The 26,664-nt window shown below is 52.1% G+C and overlaps 1 protein-coding gene across 6 annotated transcripts; it reads left to right on the top strand.

Annotated features, from left to right (window-relative positions):
- P2ry2 (purinergic receptor P2Y2) lies at positions 1–25,523 on the top strand. Of its 6 annotated transcripts, XM_052712442.1 has the most exons (4): positions 1–6,297; positions 13,647–13,846; positions 19,948–21,094; positions 22,820–25,523. In XM_052712442.1, the coding sequence occupies exon 3, from the start codon at positions 19,952–19,954 to the stop codon at positions 21,077–21,079; it is 1,128 nt and encodes a 375-aa protein (XP_052568402.1). In that variant the 5' UTR covers positions 1–6,297; positions 13,647–13,846; positions 19,948–19,951; the 3' UTR covers positions 21,080–21,094; positions 22,820–25,523. The 6 variants fall into 6 exon arrangements, with proteins under 6 accessions (XP_052568402.1, XP_052568405.1, XP_052568406.1 ...); XM_052712445.1 differs by lacking the exon at positions 22,820–25,523 and having other exon boundaries at positions 13,647–13,837; positions 19,948–21,938; XM_052712446.1 differs by lacking the exon at positions 22,820–25,523 and having other exon boundaries at positions 13,647–13,831; positions 19,948–21,938.
- Positions 25,524–26,664: the final 1,141 nt, after the last annotated feature.

Below are 26,664 nucleotides of genomic sequence, written 5' to 3' on the forward strand. Positions count from 1 at the left end.
GGATTATAGAATGACTCCTGTCTCTATAAATAAATACATAAGTAGATAAATATAAGTAATAAGCATTCACTTCAACAAACATAGAAAATGAACAGGAAGAGCCAGGCAGTGGTGGCACATGCCTTTAATCCCAGCACTCAGAGGCACAGCCAGGAGAATCTCTGTGAGTTCAAGGCCAGCCTGGTCTATAGAGCAAGATCCAGGACAGGAACCAAAACTACACGGAGAAACCCTGTCTCGAAAAAAAAAAGAAAACTAAAATGAACTGACAGAAGCTACTTCAAAGTAATTCGGAAGAAATCACAGAGGTCCAAGTCGTTTCTTGGTAAGTCAATAGTCCTGGCAAACAAATCCAGGGAAGGTTTGTTTGCTGTTTATAATTTATTTTTCTTATTTTGTGTGTATGAGCCTCTTGGCTGCCTGCATGTCCATGCACCATGTGCATGCATGATGTTCTTGGAGACCAGAAGAAGAGATTTGGCACCACTGGACCTGGAGTTTCGGGTGGTTGTGGGTGCTGGCAACCAAAGGGGTCCTCCAGAAGAGCAGCCAGCCACTGAGCCGTCTCTCCAACCAGTTTCCTTCATTTCCTTTGTCTGTCGTCAGACTAGCCTCAAATGTGCATTTTCTTACTTCCCGAGGAATGGGATCACAGGTGTGTACCACCACACCCAGATGCCCTGGGAGTCTATGAATCTTCCAGCTGGACAATGGCCTCTGCTCCTCTGCATCCTTTGTCATTGGACCTCAGAAACCAAACCGGAAGTGTCTGCGGGAGCCCGGAGCAGGTGTCAGAGCTCCCCTGTGCTCTCCCTGCTTGCTTTCCACAGCCAGACCGGTGCAGTCACCACCCTGTAAGACTCAGCCCAAATGTGGCCCGCCTCCCGGTGGGGCTTTGTGGGTGTAAACAGCTAACCGCACAAGTCAGCGCCGGGCGAGCACTTGCAGACAGTGGGTAAATCCGACGTTTGTGGAGAGTGGACTGGTGTGGTAATGGACAGGTTAAGCCCAGCAGTGGAGATGGAGACTTGCTGAGTGCTGGAGGATTTCAGCCCACAGTACAGCTGGAGTAGAACACCTCAGGACAGGAGAAGCACACACAGGCACAAGGCTGTGTGTGTAAAAGGACTGAGGTGCGGACCATGGCGGGAGGTCCCACGTGACAGTGGTGTGGAAAACTGTTGAGGAGTGGGGCTGGCAACTGTGGAAGGGTGTCAAGGAAAAACCACAGAAGGCTTTGAAGGGAACACGAAGGGACTACGTTTCGTATGCTTTGGGGTGATGGGGAGTACAAAAGCCAGATTATGAGATGGGCACTGCCCTTAATGAGGTAGGAGACCCCGCAGTGAGTAGCACGGGACACACTGCCAAAGAGGAGCTGGGGCAGTCTGCCCTAGTGGAAGACTGTGGATCTGGGGGCCTGCACAGGGTGTTAGGGGCCCAGCCCCAGAGCTGATTCTCCTTACTGACCATTTTTTGGCTCCTGCATGCCACCCATCACCCCCATCCCAACCAGGGAGGGATTAGGAGGTAGCTCCCAGCAGCTCCCTGATTACCATGTATAGCTCCACTATGCTCCATCCGTGATTTCAGCCCAACCCCCATGAGGCTTCTATAGTCAGGTCTTTGTGTCTGCACAATGGCTGTCTTTGTCTCTTCCATCTCTGCGTGCCTCTCTATCAATCCCACAGCCTCCTCTCAGCCTCTCTGATCTTGGATTTCCACACTGCATCTCTGTATGACACTGATAAAGTGACTTACTTCTCTGACCCAGGTTGAGTGCTTGAAAAGGAGAATAAAATTTATAGGGCTGGAGAGATGGCTCAGTGGTTATGAAAGCTTGCTGCTTTTCCAGAAGACCTGAGTTTGGTTCCCAGGATCTACATCAGCTGTTTCATAACCACCTGTAACGACAGCTCTAGGGCACCTGATACCTTCTTCTGGCCTCTGAAGACATTGCACTTTAGTGCAGGAATGTGTGTGTCACACACACACACACACACACACACACACACACACACACACACACACACCTAAAACTAAAAAGAACCAAGAGGCTGAAGACCCCTATTCAACCCTCATGCTGGTCCTGTCTCCTCCTCTCCCTCACCTTGCCTGGCTAGAAGGCTGCCATTAGGCCATTTAACAGATGAGGAAAGAAAGGCCTGAGGGCAGGAATGACTTCCTAGGTATAAGAGCTGTACCATCAGTGCCTGTTTGTTTGTTTGTTTGTTTATTTTGGTTTTTTTTTCGAGACAGGGTTTCTCTGTGTAGCTTTGCGCCTTTCCTGGAACTCACTTGGTAGCCCAGGCTGGCCTCGAACTCACAGAGATCCGCCTGCCTCTGCCTCCCGAGTGCTGGGATTAAAGGCGTGCAATACCACCGCCCGGCCATTAGTGCCTGTTTATTTTGAAAGAGTCTCTCTATTATGTAGCTCTGGCTGCTCTGGAACTCACTATGTAAACCAGGCTGGCCTCCAACTCACAGAGATCCACCTGCCTCCACCTGCCGATTAAAGATAGGTGCCATCACGTCTGGTCCAGTCCTTAATACTTCAGTCACCATCTTAAAATTCTTAATAATTTTTTAAACACAGGATCCACGTTTTCATTTTGTACAGGGTCTTACAAATTAGGTAGCTGGTCTTGCTTTAGGGGAGATGAAAGGGGCCTTGGCCAAGGCTTCCTGCTTCTCAGGGCTGCCAACAGCCAGAGCTTCCAGGATTCATTTGCCTTTCAAGCCCTGGCCCTGGTCAGGGAAACTTGAGGAGCCCAGTTCCAGTTCCGAAGGAGGAGGGAGGGAGAGAAAGAATAAGGGGTGGGAGAAAGGATCATTTAGGCTCTCGGGAGCCATGGGAGCCAGGAAGACAAGCCGGATGGATAGCCCAGCTCTACCTAGGGGAGCTGCCAGGGTGGGCCCCAACACCAGGGCCCAGCCATGATCCAAGAACACTCTTCAGGTCTTCCCCCAGCACGTACAGTTCCAGGGTTAGGCCCACAACATACTTACTGTATGAGCCTCAGTTTCCCTAAATATGCCCCGGGAATGGTAACACCACACTTACAGGGTCCTGGTGAGGATCAAGATACCTTAACACAGGAACCAGCACAGAGAAGAGTCCTGGAGACAGATCATGTGACAGGGACATCCAGCTGTGTGTAGGATGGACTGGGCCCCACCTACAAATAGATCCCCTTGGTGGGGGGCGGAGGTTAGTGACAGTGTGCTGAGAGGTTGGGCATCTGGAGGAGGTCTTAGAAGATCAGTGCTTGGGGGTCAAGAGGAAGGAGGCCAAACACAGAGAAACACAAGGGGCAGAGGGCGTGGCCAGCACCCCAGGAGGTGAATGAGGGTAAGGACTTTAGACAGCATGACTAAGAGGAGGTAAGAGGGGAGGCAGAGAGGGAAAGACCGGGAGCGGAGGCTGGGGAAAATGGTGCCTTAAGGCAGTGGAAGCCCCCAAGAGAGTGTGAAGCAGGACATGTCAGTGAGGGGAGGCAGAGGCACCATTCTAGCAAAGACAGCGTTGGAGGGTTGGAGGCTAGGCCAGGCAGGGACTTCCCCTCCCCAACACCCCCTATTGTGGATTCTCAGAGCAGAAGGTTTTCTCAGGGGAGAGGAGAGAAGTCAGAGAGGGAAGAGGAGGATGCCTGCCAGGAGGCAAGTGCTTGCTCAGGGCTGGAGAGACAGGAAGCCTTCTAATGCGAGGTGGGCTAGGGGAGCCGGGCGGGGGCTTTGCCCATCCCCTCCTGAACTGCTGCTGCTAATGCAGTTGCCCCCGTGGCTTCATTACACCTCATGGGGACCATTACAGTGCCTGAGCTTTACCATTAGTCTGCTTTGGCTGCGAGGTTGAGGGAGACGCCCTCAATGCCATTCGACCCATCATATGGTACTTACTGTGACTCACTGGACTTCAATTTCCTGACTGGATCAATAGAGGTTCTAAATTCTTTCCGTCGTAAAGTCTCGAGTTGTGTGTAAGTAAAAATATGAAAGCAAAGGCGCTCAGGATGGAGTAAGATGGTAAGGGGGGCAGTGCTGGGGGATGGGAAGTCTGCTGGATTCAGGGATCCACACAATCTGACTTAGGGAAGTGTCAGGGAACCTCGCCTCCCAGGCTTTTCTGAGCGGGGATACTCCTCTGACTGGTGAAGCGCAGGATGATGGGCAAGACCCTAAAGAAAGACACTGAGTCCGAACAGCGAGTAAGGACTATTTGACACGTTGTGCAGAAAAGCAGACCGAGAGCCAGGCTTGTTAGCACATGCCTACAGTACCAGCACTCAAGAGGCTGAGACAGGAGGACTCCTGTGAGTGTGAGGCCAGCCTGGCCTACACAGGGAGAGCCTAGCTAAACAAAAACAAAACAGAACAAAACAACAAAAAAATTAAAGAAACCACAGAGAAAGGGAGAGACTGGGGCTCAGAAGTGGTCACAGAAAAGGTGAAGGAAGACTTGAGTCTGAATACAAGGCTGTGAGGTCCTCTGAACCTTCCACCTGTTCCTCAGGCGTTACTAGGTCACCTGACATGAAAGCTCAGATGTCATGTACCTCAGGGATGTCGTTTCTCTGGCTGTAAAATCAGGAATTGGGTGACAGCAAGTGCAAAGTCCAAGACTGGCCACCGACCACGCTGTGGGTCTTCCAGAGGCTGGGATCAACCCTGGGTCCCAGGGGAAGCGGCAGGAACACCTGAAGGCCTGGCGGCTCAAAAGGGAGACCAGGAAAACAAATCAGCTGGGGCTTCCACAACCAAAAGTACTTCCTCGGGCACTAGGATCCTAAAGCCGCAAGTGTGGCTGTAGAGATACCCTGCTCTCTGGGAGCTGCCTGTCCCAGCTCTCGCAGTCAGCAGAGGAGGTTAGACAAGCTGCCTTCGTGTCTCCTAAGTGAAGGCCCCAGGAAGCTGCAGAGAGGCTCAGCCACACAGCTCTGTGTGTCCACCCCGACAAGGCTGTCACTCTGGTCACTCCGGACAAGACTGCAGCCAACACCCCTTCTGGGCCCCTCCTGGGGCTGGGAGCAAGGCTCTGGTCAGCTGATACACAGCTAGCAAGACCTACAGCCCTAGGCCGAGAGCAAGCTCCCCGGCCATAGGAAAAACGCCTGTTCTAAACGTGGCCAGACTCCGAGGACGGACAGTGAAAGTAGGATCAGGAGAATTGCCGGCTCCATTTCACAGAAAATGAGTCCTTGAGTGGGACTGTCGGTACTAAAGCTGGCCTAGAGCTTACACTCCAGATTCCTGGACCAGAAATGGGAGGGTGCAGACCCTCGTGCATCCATCCATTCGCAGGACGGCAGTTGAGAGATGGCTGATGTGGTCCTTGCCCTATTGTGCTCACATTAGGACTGGGGCATAAACAGGGTTCATGACTACAGACGGTCTTCAGGGCAGGGCAGAGCGAAGAATTGAGGCAATACAAGATGAGAGACCAAACTGAACAGGAACTTCGGGGACCTGTTAGCGAGGTGAAGTGAGAGTGAAAGCAGATGGAGGTGCTGAAAGGGGTAAAGATCCTTCCCGGTACCGGCAGTCTGGAGCAGGTCCATCCGGAAGTGAGATGGGCTAGGGCGGCAGCGGAGGGAGGCTGAGGAGGGGAGGCTACGGGTTAGCATAAAGATCCATCGGTGGGCCGCGACAGGAGCCACGCCAGCACCAAGCAAACCTTGTAAAACTTGGGCGTCTCTGAAAACCTCCCCTCTGATCCGGTGAGCGAGGCAGGTGGCCTCTGCCCAGCCAGGACGGTCACCTCCCTCCCCTCCCTGCTCAACACCCGTGGCGGACACGCTGACCCTGCGGGGCGGTACAGCCAGGCCGCGTCCCCAAGCGGGTGACAGACTGGAGGCATCTGTCCCGGACGGACGGCTCCAGCGTCTGCCCGGAGTCCGCCCCGCCCTCCTGCTTGCCGCCCTCCTGCTTGCCGCCCTGCCATGGGGTACGGAGCCAGGCTGGGTGGGGCGGGGACCGCGGCTCTTCCAGGCACGTGGGACCCTGCGCGACTGGGCATGGGACTCGGGGACCAGGAACCGCGGCTGTGGCTCCTGGAGGGGACCAGCGCATCGCGGAGGTGAGGGGGGCAGCCTAGAGGGGAACGGACGCCGGGAGAGGTCGCCACCGGGTGCGGCCTGGGGACTGGCGCTCCAGTCGACTCAGGGCCGGGCAGGAGAGCCCATTACGTGACTCTGTCCTGCCGGCCCCGGCTCCCAGCCCTAGTACTGAGCAAAACTGGACGGTGGGAGCCGGCTGCCGGTGCTGCTGAACTTTGTCTCCTCTGGAGCGTGGATCTTGGTGAGTGACACCCTGGTGTGTTTACCAGCGTACTGGGGAAATCTGTGTGTTCGTGGGCGAATGCGCACACCCCTGGGGTGTGAGTGGCTGAACTTGAATTTGTCAGTGTGTATACCCCTGAGGATAAGTCTGTGGACAGAGCCCCGGGAATCCTGAGAGTTCTTGTACTTGCGTTTCTCCCACCCCCAGTCACTCTGGGTGGCCTGCTTGGAGGGGGGGGGGCGGGTAGGTGAGATAGGGAGGCAGTGGCGGCGGCGTTGGAGGGGTGGTGGTGGTGCAGTTTCATGTAAGGACAGTTAAGACTTTAATCTGGCAGGTGGTGCTGTAGGAAGGGTCAGATAGAAGAAAGACAGTGCCCACCTCGTGTGTGTGTGTGTGTGTGTGTGTGTGTGTGTGTGTGTGTGTGTGTGTGTGTGTGTGTGTGTGTGTCTGATCTCCAGGAGCTAGACCCAAGTGTAGATAGATCCTGCTGGGAACTGCAAACTAGCTTTTCCAGTTTGGGGATTTACAGGGCTAGGTGACTTCTGTTCTCAGAAAGGCATCCCCAGAGTCCGTGGGTGGGCAGCCTTGTTTTGGATTTGGATCAAGTTTGGAATAACAGCTTTTGAAGATCAGGTGGGGCCTCAGGGAAGTGTCAGTTATCTGCGGGTGGGAGCGGGAGGAAGGAGAGTCTGAACGGGCAGCCAGTGCCAGTCCGGTCCAGCACGAGGGATGGAGGCAAGCCCTGCCATAGAGGCCTGCCACTCTTCTCCATGCTTCAGATTCTCCTGGGTTTTGAGGAGATGGGAAGGTTGGCATTCTGAGCAATCCTGAGAAATGGCTGCCTAGCATGCAGAGTGAGATTGTAGCGTTTCCAGTACCCCTCTTGCCCACACTCCCCATGAACCAGTTGAAATCGCGAGAACATCACCAAGGCCTCATGGGTGACACCATGAGATCTTTAGTTTCATCACTGAAATCTTTCTTTCATTTTATTTACAAGTGCTTATGCTCCTTATTGGAATGTCATTGAATTGTTACTTGTTACAGTTTACAAAAATTCCTCATTTTCTCCTCCTAAAGGCTCCATGAGAAAGGAACTGTTACCTTTATTTTGTAGATGAGAAAACAGAGAATGTCTTGTCCAAGGTCACCAAGCCAGATAAAACTTGGGACTCCTGCCTACCTGCCGCAGCTGAGGCCCTTCCCATCCAGGACCAAAGCTTCAGGATGAGGCTATGACACTTGTTTTTAGGCTGAAGGGAATTTGAATACCAGGTTCTCACTGTGTAGCCCTGGCTGGCCTGGAACTCACTAGGTGGACCAGGCTGACCTCGAACTCACAGAAATCTGCCAGTAATCTAACTCTGAAGCTCTGGGATTAAAGGCGTATACCACCATGCCTGACTGCCCCCAGGAGCCTTTCTTTGGGGCTTTCTTGTGGCCTAATTACCCTTCTGGGTTAACTACCATTATCCCCAGGTCTGCTTATAAGACCAGGAAGACCTTGCTGACCCTCTGAGTAAGAAGTGTCCTCTGATGGCATCTCTTCTCTCCCCTGTCTGCCGTCCCTGGGCCTGTCTGTGCACCCTTTAACCCATACTTTCCTGCTGAGATGCCCTTGGCCCCACCAGTGGGGCCTAATGGGGAGAACCTGGCTGCAGGACTCTCCTTAATCTCTAGAGAAGCCAGTTAGTTGTGTTATGAAGCTGGGCCATGGCTGCCTTCTCATTCTGCCCCATCACCTGGCACAGACGGGGCACGTGGCAAGTGCCAGGAAGTATTTTGGAAATGAACGACCAGGTGCAGTGGATATTCAGAAGAGAAAGGCCTTGTTTCGTGAAGAGCCACCATAGTGGGTCCATCCCCCCACCCCCACCCCACGCAACACACACCCATACCTTAAGACAGGGTGTGTGTATGCAGCCTAGACTGGCCTTGAACTCAGCCTATAGAATCTCATTATAGTGTCATTCTAATCCTCCTGCCTCCACCTCTTGATGAATGCTAGGCTTGTAGGCGTGGACCTGTTTTGGTGCTGGCAATCAAACCAAGGGCTTCTTGCATTCTAGGTAAGCATTCTACCAACTGAGCTACATCCCAGCCCTTCAGTGGGGGGGGGGAGAGAGAGAGAGAGAGAGAGAGAGAGAGAGAGAGAGAGAGAGAGAGAGAGAGCTCCTCCATCGCCCGGCCACCCAGACCCTGAGGCCTACTTGAGTCTTGCTATAGAATGAGTAGCAGGATTCCCTGATGCAGAGAGAGGCATCCTAGACTTTGCTGGACCCAACACGATCCGTTTGAGGTCCTGTCACTGTCACTGCAGAAGAGAGACCTAGGCACTGGGCCTCCCTCCAGCTTGTACGGATACAGCCTCCTGGAGAGTGCGCCTAGCCTCCAGTTCATTTTGTTAGACTTGCCCAGGCCTGGACTTGGGTCAGGAAGGAGGCTCACAGGGAGTCCCAGAGCAAGACACTAGCTCTTCTGTCTGTACCGTTATATGTGCAGTCTCCTCCGCCGTCGCCCACCCTCCAAACTCCCTGCTAACTGCTTCCCATGTGGTACCATCTTTGTAAGGGTCAGCTCTGAAAATGCCTTCCCTTTTTAAGTGGGAGAACAAGCTCTCAGCTTGGCATTTGAGCCCTTTCATATGAATTCCTTGGCCCCCACACATTCCATGCCGCCTAACCCTCCAAGCCAGCCACACATGATCTCCTGGCACTTTCTCAAGAGCCTGTACCCTCACCCACTGAGTCTTAGCTTGGGTATCCTCCCTCCCTATCTCCATCTGCTTGACAACCCCAGGTTATCTATTAAGGGTAGCTCCTTGGGGAAGCTTCCACTGACCACCTCCCCAAGGTCAAGTTGTCCTTGTCTCTGTGACCCCTGAGTTCCCTGTCCCTGGGGTCCCTTTGGATATGGTTAGATCTCCCAAGGTGACCTATCCATGCCTGGGTCTTTTCCCAAAGCTTGACTGGACACTCCTCAGAGGGTCTGGCAGAGTTCATCCTCTGAACCACGCATTTGGAGACATTGACAGGTGCTTGCTGGAGCTTTGGCGCTCGGAGGACTGTGAGTTACGATTGTGGTACTCTAAGCACAAACTCCCGGGGTTCTGAGAATCTTAGCCAAGGCTTTTTGGAGCCACAAGAAACAGAACTTCGGACACAGCACCTGCTTTGACAGGTGAACTAAAGGAACAGCATGGGATTCCGGCACTCCTGGGATTAGACTCGGAGAGGCACTGACCTGGGAATATTCCAGAAGTGCTCAGAGGAGCTGGTCTGTCTCACAGCCTCCTGTGCATCCTGAGATGAGAACCTGGATTCTCCCATCTCTTATACTTCCTGCCCCTCCCCAAATGATCACGGCTTGGACCATGACCTCTGTCTCTCTGCTGGGGACCCAGAGCAGGACCGGTGATGAGAAGAAGTGTTGTAGGATCCTAGAATTCAGTCTTTTCCTGCCGTGACGGGAAGCTAGAGCCTGCAAGTCAGGACTGTGAGCATCTTGCTCCCTGTGAGCCCCCACCCGCATGGCTCCCTGGTCTTATTCGTTCTTCATGAGCTGCCCCATGGATCTGTGACTCTTCCGGTTTGACCGGTGGAGAGCTCATCATCAGGGACTGGGCCTGATTAAACCCAGATGCACAGCATCCCAGGCTCCAAGCTGGAGCCTGAACCCAGCGTTCTTACTTCTTGGGTCTCGCTGGAGACACTGGGGTGTGCTTGGCAGGGGTGGAGTCCCGAACCTTGTGGTTCTGAGCCCATTAGCCCATCTCTGGAGCCCTGTACTGCACTCAGCTGAGCTGGGCCAGGTAGAATCAGTAATTTGGAGTCCTGCCCTGGGTAGGTAGGCCCTTTCTCCTTAGAGTCCCAGGTTTGTGTCCTGTGGAGCCCTCAGTGCCCTCTCTGCCTCAGTGAGTGCCCCCACAGCTGAGATCTTGGGAGCTTTAGGGAAAGTGCCGCAGAGCACAAGGGCCTGCCAGAATGGAGGTCTCACACCCCGAAAGCACCATCTGATACCATCAGATGTCACCCCTGAGCTGGGTCCCCAGGCTAGGCCTGGTGCTCAATGCTCTTGGTGTAACACACCAGGCACAGCTGAGAGAACTGCTGACCTCTAACCCCTTGGAGGACATCTGGGAGGAGACAGGCAGGGACTTGTAGACTCCTAATCCTACGCTGCCTGGATTGCCCTGTCCGCTCAAATCACGGGGTGCTCAGCAGCTCAGGTCATCTTGCCCAGATCTGTGCTCTCTCTTCTTCCCACCCACCTGATGATGCCTACTCATCTTTCTAACCACAAGTCAGGTGCCCTCTTCTCCAGGAAACCTTCCCCAGCGGGGGCCTCCCACCGCCACTGCCGCCTTTCCCAGCAGGGCCTCCTCGGCTTCCTTCAGCCCTGATCACCCTGAGTTGTCATTGTCTGCTTCTGGGTGTGCCTCCCTGACCTTGACAGTGAATGTTTTGAGATTAGGGGAGAATGTAATCTCAGAGTCACCCGGGACAAATCTGGGAGGGCTCTGGACCTCCCTCCTCCTGAAGGTGCTGATCTTGTGTTGTTAGACTGACTGTACCCTGCCACTGTAGCCTCACCCATAACTCCTGCAGGACTATTTGCCCCTCTCATCTTTTGGGGGTACCCCATCCCTCCTGTCTCTACCCTACATGGCAGCCTCCTCTCTTATTATTCTGTAACGTGTGTGTGAAGATTTTGCTCACAAATAAGTTCTGTTCTGTTAAGAGGAGATTGATATGCGGGCTGTGAGATTGACAGCTCCGTCCATCCAACAGCTGGGAAGGACAGAACAGATTCCCCGCCCACCCTGTGCTCTCTCCTCCGTCTTGATGCTGTTCTAAGCCCAGGTCCTCAGTTCCCCTCTCAAAATCTCTTCCTGCAGAGGCAGGTAGGTAGCAGGGGTCTCTGGGGTGTGATAAGACACTCTTTCCTGCCAAGCTGGACAGCTGGACAGGGTCCACCAGCCTAGCAGGTGGCACATTCCAGAGCCACCCTAGCAGAGGAGCTGGAATGTCGTCCAACCACCCAAGAAAGTCCGCTGCCAGCTTAGAAACAGCTCTGCTTCCTCTTCTTGGCTTTAGACTTACTAGCCTGGGACTAGTGAGAAGGAACCAGGCTGGAGTCAGCAGACCTCCTCTGCTGGAGGTTTAACAAAAAGGCAGAGCTTTGGGGGTAGGGGTGGAGGTGGGGGGCATCAAAGATGAATGGCCAGGAACCTCTCTGGGGATGGGATCTAGACATTGCAAGGTAGGGTAGGAGGTAGTGGTCAGGGGCACAGCAGAGCTCCGTGCTATGTGCTAGTTTTGTGGCCCTGAGGAGGTTATTTTAGCCTGTTGGAACCTCCAGATTAAAAATGAAGAGGCTTATGAAGCCACCTAACATAAAAATAAAAAAAAAAATGGGTACAGAAAATGCTCACTTCTCACCAGCAGGCTGATGGCAGATGATAAGGGAAGTTGTCACTGAGGGAGATGGAACCATGCGACTGCTTCAGTCGTACTGAGACAGGAGGATGAGGGAGAAGGTGAAGATGACAGGGACCAGTTCAGCTAGGACCTTGAGGGCAAGGCTGAGGACCTTGGATGTTACCTGACAGTGCCGGGGAGCCATGGAAGGGTTTGAACTCACGGGCATGTGTTCAAAGGCAGGCATTTAGAAGGCCGTGTGACTGGAGAGTTGAGGCTGGACAGGGCAGAGGGAGGCGAGGACGGAAGCAAAGAGGATGCTGAGGGGGTCAGAGGGAAAGCTGAGTCCTATGTCTCTACTTTGGCGCAAAGAATGTCCAAGCACGTCTAAGGAACTCCACTGGTTGGACTGGTAGGACTAGGTGAGTGGTGGGCATCAGATGGGGTGGAGTACTGGGAGACGGGAACCTAAGGGGATGGTAGAGGCCCTCAGAGAAAGTGTTGTGCTCTACCTTAGCTGGTTGGTCAGGCACCTCCTGAGGACAGACCTCGGGGAATGCACCTGGACGGGGCAGGGTGAAAAGGGTAGCTCTTGCATCTGGCCACCAGACTCTTGAGCAGACAGCCAGATAGCAACCCACACTCTGGCCGGTGCCAGCCTAAGATGCCAGGGCCCGGCGTACCCTCTCTTGGTCCTGCATCCTGCAGCCACCCGTCTCCTCCTGCTCCCCATCTTTACACTGCACCTCCAGCCTGGGGGTTCCACTCCCCGACGGCTGTGAAGGTAAGCAGATGGGAAAAGATATTCGGGGGCTGGAAACATAGCTCAGTGGTGGAGCACTAGCCTAGCAGACTTCAGTTCCTGGGTTCAAACCCCAGGATCAAAGAAAAAGGGGGGGTGTGTGGCTCAGTTGGTAGAGTACTTGCCCAGCATGCTAGAAGCCCTGGGTTATCTAGTCCCAGCACCACATAAACAAGGTATGGTGGTACACATCTATAATCCCAGCACTTAGGAGGTAAGGGCAGAAGAATCAGAAAGCCAAGTTTATCCTCAGCTGTACAGTGAGTTTGAGCTCAGCCTGAGATGTATAACACTCTTTCTCAAAAGAAAAAAAAAATTTTCAGGAGGCTCCTCGTGGGTGCTGGAGGCTCCTGGTGGATGCTGGGACCTGTCCATACAGAGGGGCCCTTCCCCGAGGCAGCTATCCTCTGTCTAGCAAATTCCCTGCGTCTGCTGTACATGAGGGGCTTCCAGCTCAGCTCTGTCCTTGAGTTTCCTTCTCTGTCAAATGGGAATTCAGCTGAGGTAGCTTCCAGAGGCTGTAGCAGGCCCCATCTAGACCATGTCAATATGTCCCCTGCATGTGCACATGAATGTGAAAGTGTGCGCTTTGGGTGTCTGTGTGCATTTGGACCTGTGTGTGTTCAAGTGTGGGGTGTGTGTGTGTGTGTGTGTTTATAACAGCTGTGGAGGGATGTCTAGATGTGGGGTGAGAGGAGGGGCTCTAGTTAGACACCTGTCCTGGCAGAGGTATGCTGGCGCTGCTGTGCACTATGTACCCGGCCAAGAGGGTATTGACTGTTTCCTGCTGTGGGGCTGGAGTGCAGAATTGGGGCCAAGGGAAGAGACACTGGAGACTTGGTTCCGCTCTGAAGCTACTAGGGGAGATCTTTCCCAAAGTCTCCTTCCTGTGAAAGGGGGCGCCTGAGAGGAGGCTATGAACAGCCCATTCCTGGAACAGATGAGCTAGCAGGAGATAGCAGGGTGTGTGGGCGTGCAGAGGGCACTGTGACCAGGACAAGCACACCGGGTCTCCTCTTGGCTTCTTTGGGGCCACAGTCCACAGTTAAAGCCGAGGAGGCAATTTGCGGAAGAGAGCGAGCAAGCATGGCCTGGCTGGCAGATTCTGAGCCCGCATTTGTGTCTTCATCTCTGGGTGTCTGCAGGAGCCCTCCAGGCAGCTGCTTGCCCTGAAAAATGCTGAAGGCTGGGCGCGGCCCCAGGCCTGGGAACCTGTTCTTCCTGTTTCCTGCCTCAGTCCCAGCAGCTGGTCCAGGCCTGAGCGTTTATGAGTGAAGAACCGGAGCAGACACTGAGCATCCTCGCCCCACCAAGAGCAGGAGCTCATCAGGTCCGGGTGTGTGAGGTGGGTCACTGGCTGGGAGGCTGGGCATTTTGTATGTGTGTGCATTGAATTCTGCTTACATCAGTGGGGTCCGAGGCAGGGACCCTGCTCTGCTCCTCTATCCCAGGCTCTGTTGAATTCAGGCTCTGCAGCCAGACAGCCCTTAGTGTCAAGCCTAGTTTTTCTAATCCCTTCTAGTAAAAGCAAAACAAATAACTTAACGTCTGTGTAGGTATTTACCAGGGACTGAACGCATCCTTGTGGGAGCTTCTTAAACCTAATCAGATACCTACTGAACAGAGGGGACTGCAGAATGTGGCACTGTTCAGACTGAGCCAGAGGGGGCCAGGGAAAGTATGGGGTTGCCTTGGCCGCTGACCAACCCCAGACTGTTTCCCTGGCTACAGCATAGAAGGGCAGGGCGGGGTCTTCTGCGTCCTGTCAGTGTTGAACAAAAGAGGTAGCCTAAGGATCCCTCTGCAGGAGAAGGACTTGGGTGGGCTGAGCACCATGATGTGTGGGCTCAGCTCCTCTGGGTTCCCACAGCCTCTGATGCATCATTGACTCATTCATTCATTCGTTCGTTCATTCATTCATTCATTCATCCTTTCTTTCTTCCAACAACTGCTTGCAGGTTGGGCCTCTTGCTGGGCTGTAGGTACAGAGAAAATTATCATGTGGATCCAGCCTTCCTAGAAATGTGTTGGAGTGGGGGCTGAAAGACAAATCACCATACGGCTGGAGAAATGGCGTGAGGGACTGGTGGACTGAGAAAGTTTCAGTGATAAGGGACATTGAGAAAGAGCCTGGAGAAATGAGTGGGATGAGTCTCGACAGGATCGTTCTGGAAAGGGTTTTGAGACAGTCAGTACAGTGTGAACGAAGGTGAGGAGGTCTGGAAGGACTCTCTAGGGCTCACTTCTCCATTAAACTGGGTGTTCTTGGGACACTGCCACCCAGAACTGGGCATAGCAGAGCCAGCCAGTGTGAGGGGGCCAGTGACCAAGTCAGGCGGAGCAGTCTCCATGGAACTGAGGTGAGGTCTCAAGGGAGGAGAGATCAGGAACTGGTGCTAAGGGACAGCAAATGGGCTTTAGTGAGTTGGCCCAGAGGAGAGGACGAGCAAGGTCAGTCTGGACCAGGGCCATTGTAATAGGGTTCTCAGCTGGCCTGGAGGGCAGAGGCCAGGATGTCTTAAAACAGGTGGAAAGGGAAGCTTCTTGGTTCTGGGGACAAGGAAGTTTCCACCCTGCCTCTAAGTGTCAGAGATTCCACCAGCTGGGAACAGCAGGAAATTAGTGATGTTGACTAGAGAGAAGGCAAGGAGAGGCCTGATACGGCCTGTGTGTGGAGACCAGTGGTGGGCAGGGATAGATGTTGACTAGAGAGAAGGCAAGGAGAGGCCTGATGCGGCCTGTGTGTGGAGACCAGTGGTGGGCAGGGACAGCACAGCCGTGCAGAGGTGACAATGGTGACAGGTTAGAAGCCACTGTGTCTTCTCCTGAGGGGAGGTTGGGAACTACCGTTCTCCAAGGTGGGGATTTGACACCTGAGAGGGAGGGGGCTTCTCACCTGGGACTCTCATGTAGAGTCTGTTGTCCTTCTGCAGTCCAGGGTGCTGCTCCCTGCCTGCAGCTGTGAGCCGCTGTTGTCCTTCAGTTCAGGACGCTGCTCCCTGCCTGCAGCTGAGAATGAGCTGTTGCAGTCCAAGACGCCTGCTCCCTGCCTGTAGCTGAGAGTGATGTGGTTATTGTCATTTGTTCTGCTTTGCTTTAAACAGAGAGAATGCAGATTGTGGAAAAATGAGAAAAGAATTCCCTAAAGTGCCTCCAAGGGAGGAATACTATGGCTTAAGAACATTTTGTTGTTGTTAAAATTTCTATTTCTTGGAGCTGGAGAGATAGCTCAACGGTTTTCTTGCAGAGGACCCAGGTTTGAATCCCCCTTGGCGGTTCGCAACCATTTGTAACTCCAGTTCCCCGGGAAGCGGATGCCTCATTCAGGCTGCATGACCGTACACGTATATTCCAAACTCACGCACATAAGTTGCTAAGTTACTATTTCTTGGCTGGAGAAAGGCTCAGTGGTTAAGAAATGCTACTCTTGCAGAGGACCCTTCACCCACATGGTGCCTCACAACCATCCCTAACTCCAGTTCCAGGGATTCTGACCCACCTTCTAATCTCTACAGGCATTAGGCACACACATGTTGCATGTACATACATGCAGGCAAAACATTCATGTACATTAAATAAATAAATAAAGAGGTTCTTTACTTATTTTGAACCTGTTCAATAAGATAAGATTTAGCCGGGCGGTGGTGGCGCACGCCTTTAATCCCAGCACTCGGGAGGCAGAGCCAGGCGGATCTCTGTGAGTTCGAGGCCAGCCTGGGCTACCAAGTGAGTTCCAGGACAGGCGCAAAGCTACACAGAGAAACCCTGTCTCGAAAAACAAAACAAAAAAAAAAAAAAGATAAGATTTAGCCACACAATCTTGTTCTCTGTAGTCATACAACGTTATTATTTCAGGAAAATGAAGTCCAAGGAAGCAAATTATCCACTACTTACCACATTCTGTTAGGTCAAGTCTTGCCTTAGGCCCCTTTGGGCAAAACTTTTCTACTCTAGCCCAGGCAGAGTTGTTATTTTCTCTTTCATCCACCTACTTTACATTTGTGATGTCACTTGTTCATTTTTATTTTGTGTGTCTGTGAATGTCTGGGGTGCGCATGTACACAGCGCACATGTGAAGGTCGGAGAACCACTAGGGGTCCTCTGATTGACCTTGGATTGACCTCAGTCTTGGCAGCAAGTGCCTGTTCCCCTCAGAGTCATCTCACCAGCCCCCCCCCCCACTGTTTGTTTTGAGACAGTGTCTTTCTGTGTAGCCCAGGCTGGCTTCAAACCCCTGCTACTCTCCTGCCTCAGCCTCCCAAGTGCTGAGATGGCAGATGTGGGCCTCCTCACACTAATCTGAAAGAGCTCTTAATGGCCACAGGATGGGATTCGGAGAGGAGGAAAGGTGGCCGCCATCCCTCCAGGCATTCATTGTCCACTGGCTGCTCAGGCCCTGTGAATAATGGGGACAAAGTAGAAGACCCAAAGAGAGTGAGAAGGCAAGCTTCGCAAAAGGTACCGGGGAGGCCGGAAGAGCTAAATTTGCTCCACCAAGGAAACCTCACGCCTTCCCTATTCCAGAAGCAACCCTAGACTTCCCTGGACTCTTCAGAAAGGTCACTGCTCCGTCTGGTTGTCCTCTCACAGGTGGAGAACAGGATTGCTGTATGCAGATGTAGAGAGTGCCAGAACATAGTAGTAATACCTTAAAGAAAGAAAGAAAGAAAGAAAGAAAGAAAGAAAGAAAGAAAGAAAGAAAGAAAGAAAGAAAAAGAAAGAAAGAAAGAAAAAGTTGATGCTGGGTGGCGGTAGTGCATGCCTTTAATTGCAGTACTGGAGGTGGGGGAGGCGGGGTAAGCAGAGACAGATGGGTATTTCTGAGTTCAAAGCCAACCTGACCTTAACCCTAACCAGGACAGCCAGGTTTACATGAAGAAACCTTGTCTTGAAAATCTGGGGGAAAAAAAGTTGATCAAGGGGTTGGAGAGATGTCTCAGTGATTAGGAACACTTGTTGCTCTTGCAGAGAACTGGAGTTCTGTTCCCAGCACCCACAAAGCAACTCCACAGCTTCAGTTCGAGTGACTCTTCTGACCTCTGCAAGCACCAGGCACACACTTGGTGCACAGATCTACACACAGGTGAAACACTCAGACACACACACACACACACACACACACACACACACACACACACACACACAATTTAGAAAGTTAAACAAGAAACTGAATGATGGAAGAGGGAGACCCTTGCAAATTTTCCAGCTCTCCGAGAATAGAGGATGAGTTTAAAAGCTAGGAGTCCGTGAGGCATGCTGGATGCCCAGGCCAGAGAAGCCTCAGTGGGCAGTGGTACTGGGGTACAGAAGAGGGCCAGTCTTTTTTTTTTTTCGTTTTATAAAATCTTTATTGACAAATAATTCACATAGTGTACAATTTGCCTGTTTGCACAATTGGATAGACTTTAGTCCAGCATCCTCATGAGTCCATGACACCATCATCACTTTCTGTTTTAGAACATCGCTGTCTTCAATTTCATATACACATATAATGTATGGTGATTACATTCCACCTTATTATATATATATATATATATATATATATATATATATTATTTATTTATTTATTTAATTTTCTATTATCAGCTTGATACAGTATAAATTCTTATCCTAATAGTGAAATGTTTCATTGAGTCTTGCCCTGTAATTGAGTAAAACCAAAACTTATTATAAGCCACAGTCATCCTAGGGTCTCCCCTGCTATATAGCCTTCCTGGTTCTGTGGGTTGCAGTCTGATTGGTCTTTGCTTTATATCTAGTATCCACTTATGAGTGAGTACATACCATGTTTGTCCTTCTGAGTCTAGGTTACCTCACTCAGGATGATATTTTCTAGTTCCATCTATTTGCCTACAAATTTCATGACATCATTGTTTTTCTCTGCTGAGTAGTACTCCATTGTGTATATGTACCACATTTTCTTAATCCATTCTTCAGTTGACGGGCATCTAGGGAGGGCCAGTCTTGAAGCCACTTCCTACAACCTGAAATTATACCCCTTTGTATAGCGGACTTTGTTTGGACAGCCAGCTCCTGAATAATGAATGACACAGAGTCTTTTTATTAATGATGAAAGCTCGGCCTTAGCTTAGGCTTGTGCCCAACAAGCTCTTAAAACTTCAATTAACCCATTTATATTAATCTACATTCTGCCACATGGTTCATTACCATACCATATATCCAACTTCCTCCTCATCTCATGAGCGAATCCCCCGCCTCTCAGATTCTTCCCCTGAGTTCTTAATCTCTCGGGAAGTCCTGCCAATCCTCTCCTACCTAGCTATTGACCAGTCAGCTTTTTATTAATCCAATCAAAAGGTGCCTTAGGCAGGTGAGGTAAAACAGAGATGTCGGCCGGGCGGTGGTGGCGCACGCCTTTAATCCCAGCACTTGGGAGGCAGAGCGCCAGGTGGATCTCTGTGAGTTCGAGGCCACCCTGGGCTACCAAGTGAGTTCCAGGAAAAGGCGCAAAGCTACACAGAGAAACCCTGTCTCGAAAAACCAAAAAAAAAAAAAACAAAAAAAAACAAAAAAAAAAACCAGAGATGTCTTTACAGAGTGTGGTCAAATATCACAACTCCTCAACTCTCTGGAACCTCCAGATCTCAGTTCCAAGGCTCTGAGTCCTCCATCTTTTTTTTTTTTTTTTTAGCCAAATTTGAAGTACACTTTATTAAATACTGGCCAAGACGATGGGCATTGGCCAGGTCCATGCCTGGGATTCCCAGAGTGTAGTCCTCCCTCTTGAACTCCGTGGTCCAGGGGTTTAGAGCAAGGATCGGCAGGTTCTAGAGTAAATATTTTAGACTCTACAGTCCACATGACCTTGATGACACCTACTCAACTCAACCGACGGGCATGGCTGTGCTCCAATACTGCTTCATTTACAAAACAGCTGACGGGCGCGGCAGTCAGCCCTCAGACTATCTTTGCTCATCCTGTTGTGAGGTTAGAATCATGTGATGTTAGTTTTCATGGATCTAAGGAGTTTCTGAGGCTTTAGGAGACTCTGGGTCCAGGAGAGGTACAGATCACATGACAATAAAAGTTTTGACTTGGGTAAGCAAGTGGGTTTTTGTTTTTTGTCTTTGTTTTTTGTTTTGTTTTGTAGACGATATGTTGTTGTTTTGTTTGTTGGTTTTGAGACAGGGTCTTACTATTAGCCCAGGCTGACCTCTGACTGACTAGGCAGCCCAAGGTGGTCTTGAAGTCACAATTCCACCTCTGCCTCGCAAGTGTTAGGATCACAGGAGTGTGCCACCACATCTGGCTTAGGCAAATCTTTAGTCTGTGTGTTAATGGGGTATGAACCCAGGGCCTCCTGCATGCTAAGCAAGTGTTCTGTCACCAGGCTATACCTCCTGCCCTAGGCAAATCTTAACGAGGGGACAGACTCTCAGAGCACCCGTCCTGATGGCTTCCTCTCCACACCTCCCTTTCCCGCAGGGCCATGGCAGTAGACCCAGACCCCTGGAACAGCACCATCAATGGCACCTGGGAGGGAGATGAACTGGGCTACAAGTGCCGCTTCAACGAGGACTTCAAGTATGTGCTGCTGCCCGTGTCATACGGCGTGGTGTGCGTGCTCGGACTGTGCCTGAACGTCGTGGCTCTCTACATCTTCCTGTGCCGCCTCAAGACCTGGAACGCTTCCACCACGTACATGTTTCACCTGGCCGTTTCTGACTCTCTCTATGCAGCCTCCCTGCCGCTGCTGGTTTACTACTATGCCCAGGGTGACCACTGGCCATTCAGCACGATGCTCTGCAAGCTGGTGCGTTTCCTCTTCTACACCAACCTCTACTGCAGCATCCTCTTCCTCACCTGCATCAGTGTGCACCGGTGCCTGGGTGTCCTGCGCCCTCTGCACTCGCTGCGCTGGGGCCGGGCCCGCTATGCCCGCCGTGTGGCTGCGGTGGTGTGGGTTCTGGTGCTGGCCTGCCAGGCACCTGTGCTCTACTTTGTCACCACCAGTGTCCGGGGGACCCGCATCACCTGCCACGACACCTCGGCCCGAGAGCTCTTCAGTCATTTTGTGGCCTACAGTTCCGTCATGCTGAGTCTGCTGTTTGCTGTGCCCTTTTCTGTCATCCTGGTCTGTTACGTGCTCATGGCCCAAAGGCTGCTCAAACCGGCTTATGGGACCACAGGAGGCCTGCCTCGGGCCAAGCGCAAGTCTGTGCGCACTATTGCCCTGGTGCTGGCCGTCTTTGCCCTCTGCTTCCTGCCTTTCCATGTCACCCGCACCCTCTACTACTCGTTCCGGTCACTGGACCTCAGTTGCCACACCCTCAATGCCATCAACATGGCGTACAAGATCACCCGGCCATTGGCCAGCGCCAACAGTTGCCTTGACCCTGTGCTCTACTTCCTGGCAGGGCAGAGACTTGTCCGTTTTGCCCGAGATGCCAAACCACCCACAGAGCCCACCCCCAACCCCCAGGCTCGTCGCAGGCTGGGCCTGCACAGGTCTCACAGAACTGACACCGTGAGGAAAGATGTGTCGATCAGCAGTGATGACTCAAGACGGACAGAGTCCACACCAGCTGGGAACGAGACTAAGGACATTCGACTATAGGTCAGAGCCCTTCAGGTGTGTGCTCGTTCTTGAGGGGAAGCTGTAGGGGACCAAGGCTTGTTCAAATGGGCTGATGTCCTCCCAAGGATCATCAGCAATTCTCATTTGGCAAGGGCTGGGCATACTTATCCTGTGGTCCCAAGAGCAACAGGACCCCAAAGTCCCCAGTCATTTGTATGTGTGAGTTGGGAAGTCGTATTTTAAGAAAGGCAGTGACACCTGACTCCCATACAGACAGCTGCCATTCCTGCCAAGGTTGGGGTTCAGGCAGGCTGAAGTTCAGCCTCCTAAATCCAAGAGAGAAGCAAGCCCAGAGAAGACACAGCAGAGTCTGGGCTAGCTACCTGGACTAGGAGTGAGATCACAAGTGACTAGAGGACTCTTGTGGGTAAGCAGGGCTGAGTTCCCATGGTCCCCTGGGATGGACCTGGCCTCTACAGTGAAGTCCGCTAGGAGGAAGATCCTCAGGCCAAGAGACAAACACCTGAGAACTGATTTCAGATCCATCTGGAGGCTTCCCCGGGCTGGGAGCCGGGTGGAAACTGTAACTTATATCGAAGGCTGTGCTGCCTATTGGGCTGTGCTTCGATGCATGGTCAGAGGACAAGGCATGGCCTGGAAAGCATCTGTCACCTACACAAAGGCCTGTTATCTCTGTCATTTGCCTTCCAACTACTGCCTCCCAGGAGTCTCCAGGGGATCCCTCTTCAGATCCCCAGGTCAACCCTGCTTTTAAGTCACTTGTCTTGTGTATTGTACTATGCCAAGCACGGAGAAGAGTCAAGTAGGGTTCTAGTTCTTGGGGTCCCCCAGTTCACACAACTTCACACGTGCAAGTAAATGTCAACTATTTAACTGACCTGGGAGGGGGCCTTTATTTATGGCATGGCCAATTGTTGTGGGGCAAGTAACATTTCAAATTACCAACACAGTGGCAGTCTCTTTGCAAAATTCCTGAAAATCAACAACTGGTTCTTTCTTGTGGGAAAGGGGGGGTGGGGGTTGTTGGTTAGAAGGGATCTCAGGTAACCAAAGGTGGCCTCCAATTATCCATGTAGTTGAAGCTGACCTCTAACTCTTTACCTTCTTGTTTCCATCTCCAAAGAGCTGAGATTACAGGCAGGTGCCTCACCTGTCCAACGACTGGTTCTTAATAGCAGGTGCAGGGCACTTCAGCACAGCTGTGCTGTGTAGCTAGGACTGTGTGACCCCTAGTCAGGGAGGGTCCTCTAGAATGCAAGACAGTGGACGGGGCCAGCTCCAGGGTTTAGGCAGGAATAGGCACAGGGGACAGGCTTCACTCGACCTCAAGGATAGGAGGTCCCTGTGAGGACGGTCTCCCCATCCACCTCGTCCGCCTCCTACACCTCCACTGTCCCCTCTCTGCCATTAGAGGCGAGGCATCCCCAGTTGCTCTCTGTGCATTTTGTTGTATTAAGATGTTGCTCAGAATGACCTGGAATTCCTGAGCTCAAAGGACTCACCGCAGCTCCCTATGTAGCTGGTTTATGAGCAGTCTTTTTATACAGCTTACCTCCAGAGCGCCCTCAAGTGACAAGGAGCCATCACAGAGCAGGACCCACATAATCATTCTGCGTTGCCTAGCTCAGCCTCAATCTGCCCAGATTAGCGCGAGATGCCCACCTCCCACATTCTGTGTTCATACTACGGTTAATGTGCCTGGAGTCCCTCTGCGCCTTGTGACTTCCACTTATGGGTTGTCCTGGGTCTTCCTTGCAGGCCTGAACCTGTCTCTTTCTAACACTGCTCAGGCAGAGCCACATCCCAGGCTACAGGCAGACCCTTCCTCCAGAGAAGCTGAGAGCTGTGTCGAGACCTGGAGGCACAGATGCACATCATGACGTGGAGGCCTTGAATGTTGACCTGTGGTGGGGGTTCGGGCTGTTTTCATCATGGACCGGAGTCCCCCTAGATCCCCCTCACCTGCAGCTGCTCTAGAGACCAGAGAACACAGCACCTGTGTGGATAGAGACCACACTGTCTTACCCCCAGGGGTTTTCGTTGGACCACTGCATTCAGATTTCAGAGGACACAGGCCTAGTTCTGTGGCAGCCACTGGTAGCAGTGTTTCCTAAGGGAACCAGGGCTAGGCCTGTGGTCCCACATCCAGGAGCCAATCAGACTGCCTGCCCCCTTGGGGTGGACATCTAGCCTTGCTGCCCAGCATCCAGGCCACTTGCCCGGCGGGTAAGATTCCTGACCCTTCTGCCTTGTGCTATTTTCATCTCAAGACAGACCAAGATTTTCCATCAACCCCAGACCATTGTCCAGCAATGACGTGAGGTGACCTGCCTATCCTTAAAATATCTCTTCTTACCCTCTGGGCCTTCCCTGCCCACTCCCCACCCTGAGAACATGTCATAGGGCTACTGGCTCCCGAAGGCCACTGTGAAAGGGCACAGGAGCCACCCAGGCACTAGACAAGAGCCCAAGAATTGTCCAGCCCAGCTGCAGACTCAAGGCCAGAGGGGAGAGGGGCCATGTCCAAGGTCGGTGTGGTTCCTGGGCATCAGCCAGGGGCTTGGGTTGCTCCTGTTGCTATACCACGGCCCTCCAGTATATGTCAGTGATCTCATGAATGTCCTGTGCCCCCTGCACTGCCCAGCTCCTCCCCCCAGAGCTGGAGAATTGTGACCAGGGACTTAACACAGGGGAAACAGAAGGGGGAGAGCTGGACAAAAAGGGTAAATGCATACTGATCTCTATAGCTGCTGCTCTCAGTGGATACCACGTGACCCGGCATGGCCCTTCAGACCCAAGAGTCTCTTCCCTGGGTAGTCCTGGATGGAGGGGAGGATCTCTAGAGGACACTGATGTCCTTGTCCTCCAAGATCAAAAGATCCTGGACAACATGTCCATCATGCCTGGTCGCTCCAGTCTGGGCACTATGCCAGCCCTTGGCTCCAATCATCATGGCAGACTTGGGCTGATCTGTTTAGAATGGGTCATAGGGTCTGGAGCTCATGTACAGGCCTATGTCTCAGGCATCAAACAGGACTTACACACGGCTTATTTATCCTTTACAACCAGTCTGTGGGATAGATATTCTCAATGATGCTGACTAGCAGAGAAATCAGGAGCCAGCAGGTGGAGGGGGGCTTGGTCCAGGTAAGCTTCAGGTAACAATGCCAAGGGTGACTGAATGAAGAAAAAGTTCAAATCCCCAGAGGTCCCAGTGATCCTCTAGTATCCCACAGCCACAGGGCAGGAGGGTCTATCAGTGCTCTTTCCCCTGATTCAGGCCCAGACAGTGTAGTGGGAAGGGGGGCAGCATACAGATTTGGTTTGAAGGTCAGCTTCTACCCACCCACAGAGTAGGCTTGGCTGTATATCCCCCGACTGCTTCTGCCTGCCATGGTAGTCTACGGCCACTCTCTGTTCAATCACGTGCTCTGAGATCTAGAGTGGAAGAACTGACCTAGAGATGGATCACGGAAGTCAACAAATGGCAGCTTTTCCTTGTGACCCGAGGCTTCCCACTTGCCCTCTCTGGGCAAATATGGAGTGTTGCTTCTGGGTTTTGGTTCTTTTGTTAAGGTATCGGAGCCTGGACCTTCAAGGCACAACTGCTGTTCTCTAAGGATTGCCAAGCCCACCAAAAGGTGAAGGGACTCCACTGTGCCACACAGTGCCACACAGTGGACTGCTCTTGTGGGTGAGGAGGGCAGTTTAGCCAGGCTGACTGGGCTGCAGGCTGACCTGGGGGCAGAGGAAGGAGATGGGAGCCTGAGGGTCTTGACTGTCTCCCTCTGCCTGTGTGGGCAGGACCTGGACGAGATGCTTCAGCTCTGTAGGCCTCAGTTCCCCCATACTCGACAACTGGTTTTGTCTAGCCTGTCTTTGTTCAGAAGGGGCTTTCTGGGTTTGCCCTGGTTTCTGCACCAGCTCAGTTGGGTGTCCTGTTTCAGCTCTGTCCCAGCCAGGAACAATGAGCCAGTCACTTGTAGGACCAAACCCTGTCCCCAGGGTCTCCGCCCACTATGTTGGACTATTGTCAGCAATGGAGTATAAAAAGGACTTTCCACTCACAACACAATGATTCCCCCTAGACCATTGTCCAGCAGTGACGTGGGGGATCTGCCTGTCTCAAAATATCCCCAGTACCCATCCTTGGGGCCTCCCTACCCTGCTCCTCACCTCCCCACTGACATAATTTCCTGGGGCTGTGGACACCTGATGGCCACAAACAGCACAAACAACTTTCCTTGTTTGGTTGTTTCAGAGGACTGCAGGCCCAGAGAGGGCTGTGCCCTGTCCAAGCTCACACAGCAGCCAGAGCAGAGCCTGCACATGTCCCAAGTCACACAGAAGTCAGGGTGAAGCCTAGACATGAACCCATAGTTCTCTGACTGTTCTTCTTCCTCGGCCACCTTCATTAGCTCTAGCTTGCCTTCAAAGGCCTGGGGGAGGGGGACTCCTAGAAGTCTAGGTGTGTGTGTGTGGGGGGGGGGGGGGGATTAACTTGGCTGAATCTCTGGTTCTCATATTTGAGCAAAGAGGGCAAAGGCCTGAATTTCCAGTATCATTTTTATCTTAGGGACTGAATGTGTCCTCCCCAAATTCATGTGCTGAAATTCTAATTGCCAGCCAGATGTGATGGCACATGCCGGTGTAATCCCACCACTGGAGAGGGGAGGCAGGAGGATCAGGGGTTCAAGGCCTGCCTTGGAAACTATGAGAGTTCATTGAAGACCAACTACATAAAACTCTGTCTCAAACAAACATTGAAGAAATTTTAATTATCAAATTTGGAGAGGTGAGCTTTGGTGGGTGAGGTAACTAGGCGGTGAGGACGGAGACTTCAAGAATGGAATTAATGCCTATATCCGCCAGCTTTCTGTTACTGTAACAAAATACCAAAAGTAATAAACTTATAAAGAGAAAAGGGTTGGGGTGGATTTTTTTTTTTTTTTTTGAGACTGCATCTCATATAGCCCAGGCTTTGTGATATTCCTGTCTCAACTTCCTGAGTGTTGGGATTACAGGCATACATGAAGTCTCAGTGGGAAAGGTTTATTTTGACTCATAGTAAAGAGTTTCCATTCCACAACTGGTTTATCCTGTGGCATCAGGCAACCTGAGAAACCTAAGTTTGATCACTGGGCCCACATGGTGGAGAGAGCCAACTTCGGACCTCCACACGTGCACCATGGTACACATGGTACCACAACACACACAACAAGTGTGATTCTAAGAGTTTGAATAGGGAGCCCAGACAGCCTTGCTACACAGGTTTCTCTAAACCCTGTCTTGGGGGGGAAAGGGGGCAGGGAATCCCAGAAAGCTCTCTCATCTCTTTGTGCTGTGTGAAGGTGCCACAGGAAGTTGGTGTGCTGTATCTGGAAACAACCCAGTCATGTGACTTCAAACCACCGGCCTCCAGATCGATGAGAAATCACTGTCCTCTTGTTTAAGTAGCTTCAGAAAAGGCCATAGCTGGGCCTGGAGAGCCAGCTCAGCGGTTAAAAACACTTGGTTCTCTGGCAGAGTCGGACACTAACTTAGATCCCAGCACTCACTCATGTGGTGGTTCACAGTCCTCTCAAACTCCAGTTTCAAGGGAT

Source organism: Peromyscus californicus, unplaced genomic scaffold, assembly GCF_007827085.1.
Source record: "Peromyscus californicus insignis strain IS unplaced genomic scaffold, ASM782708v3 Scaffold_4__1_contigs__length_199733344, whole genome shotgun sequence".
NCBI classification, from domain to species: Eukaryota; Metazoa; Chordata; class Mammalia; order Rodentia; family Cricetidae; genus Peromyscus; species Peromyscus californicus.

Excerpts from the sequence above, each read along its gene's own strand:
- P2ry2 (XM_052712442.1), top strand. The coding sequence starts at position 19,952 with ATGGCAGTAGACCCAGACCCCTGGAACAGCACCATCAATGGCACCTGG.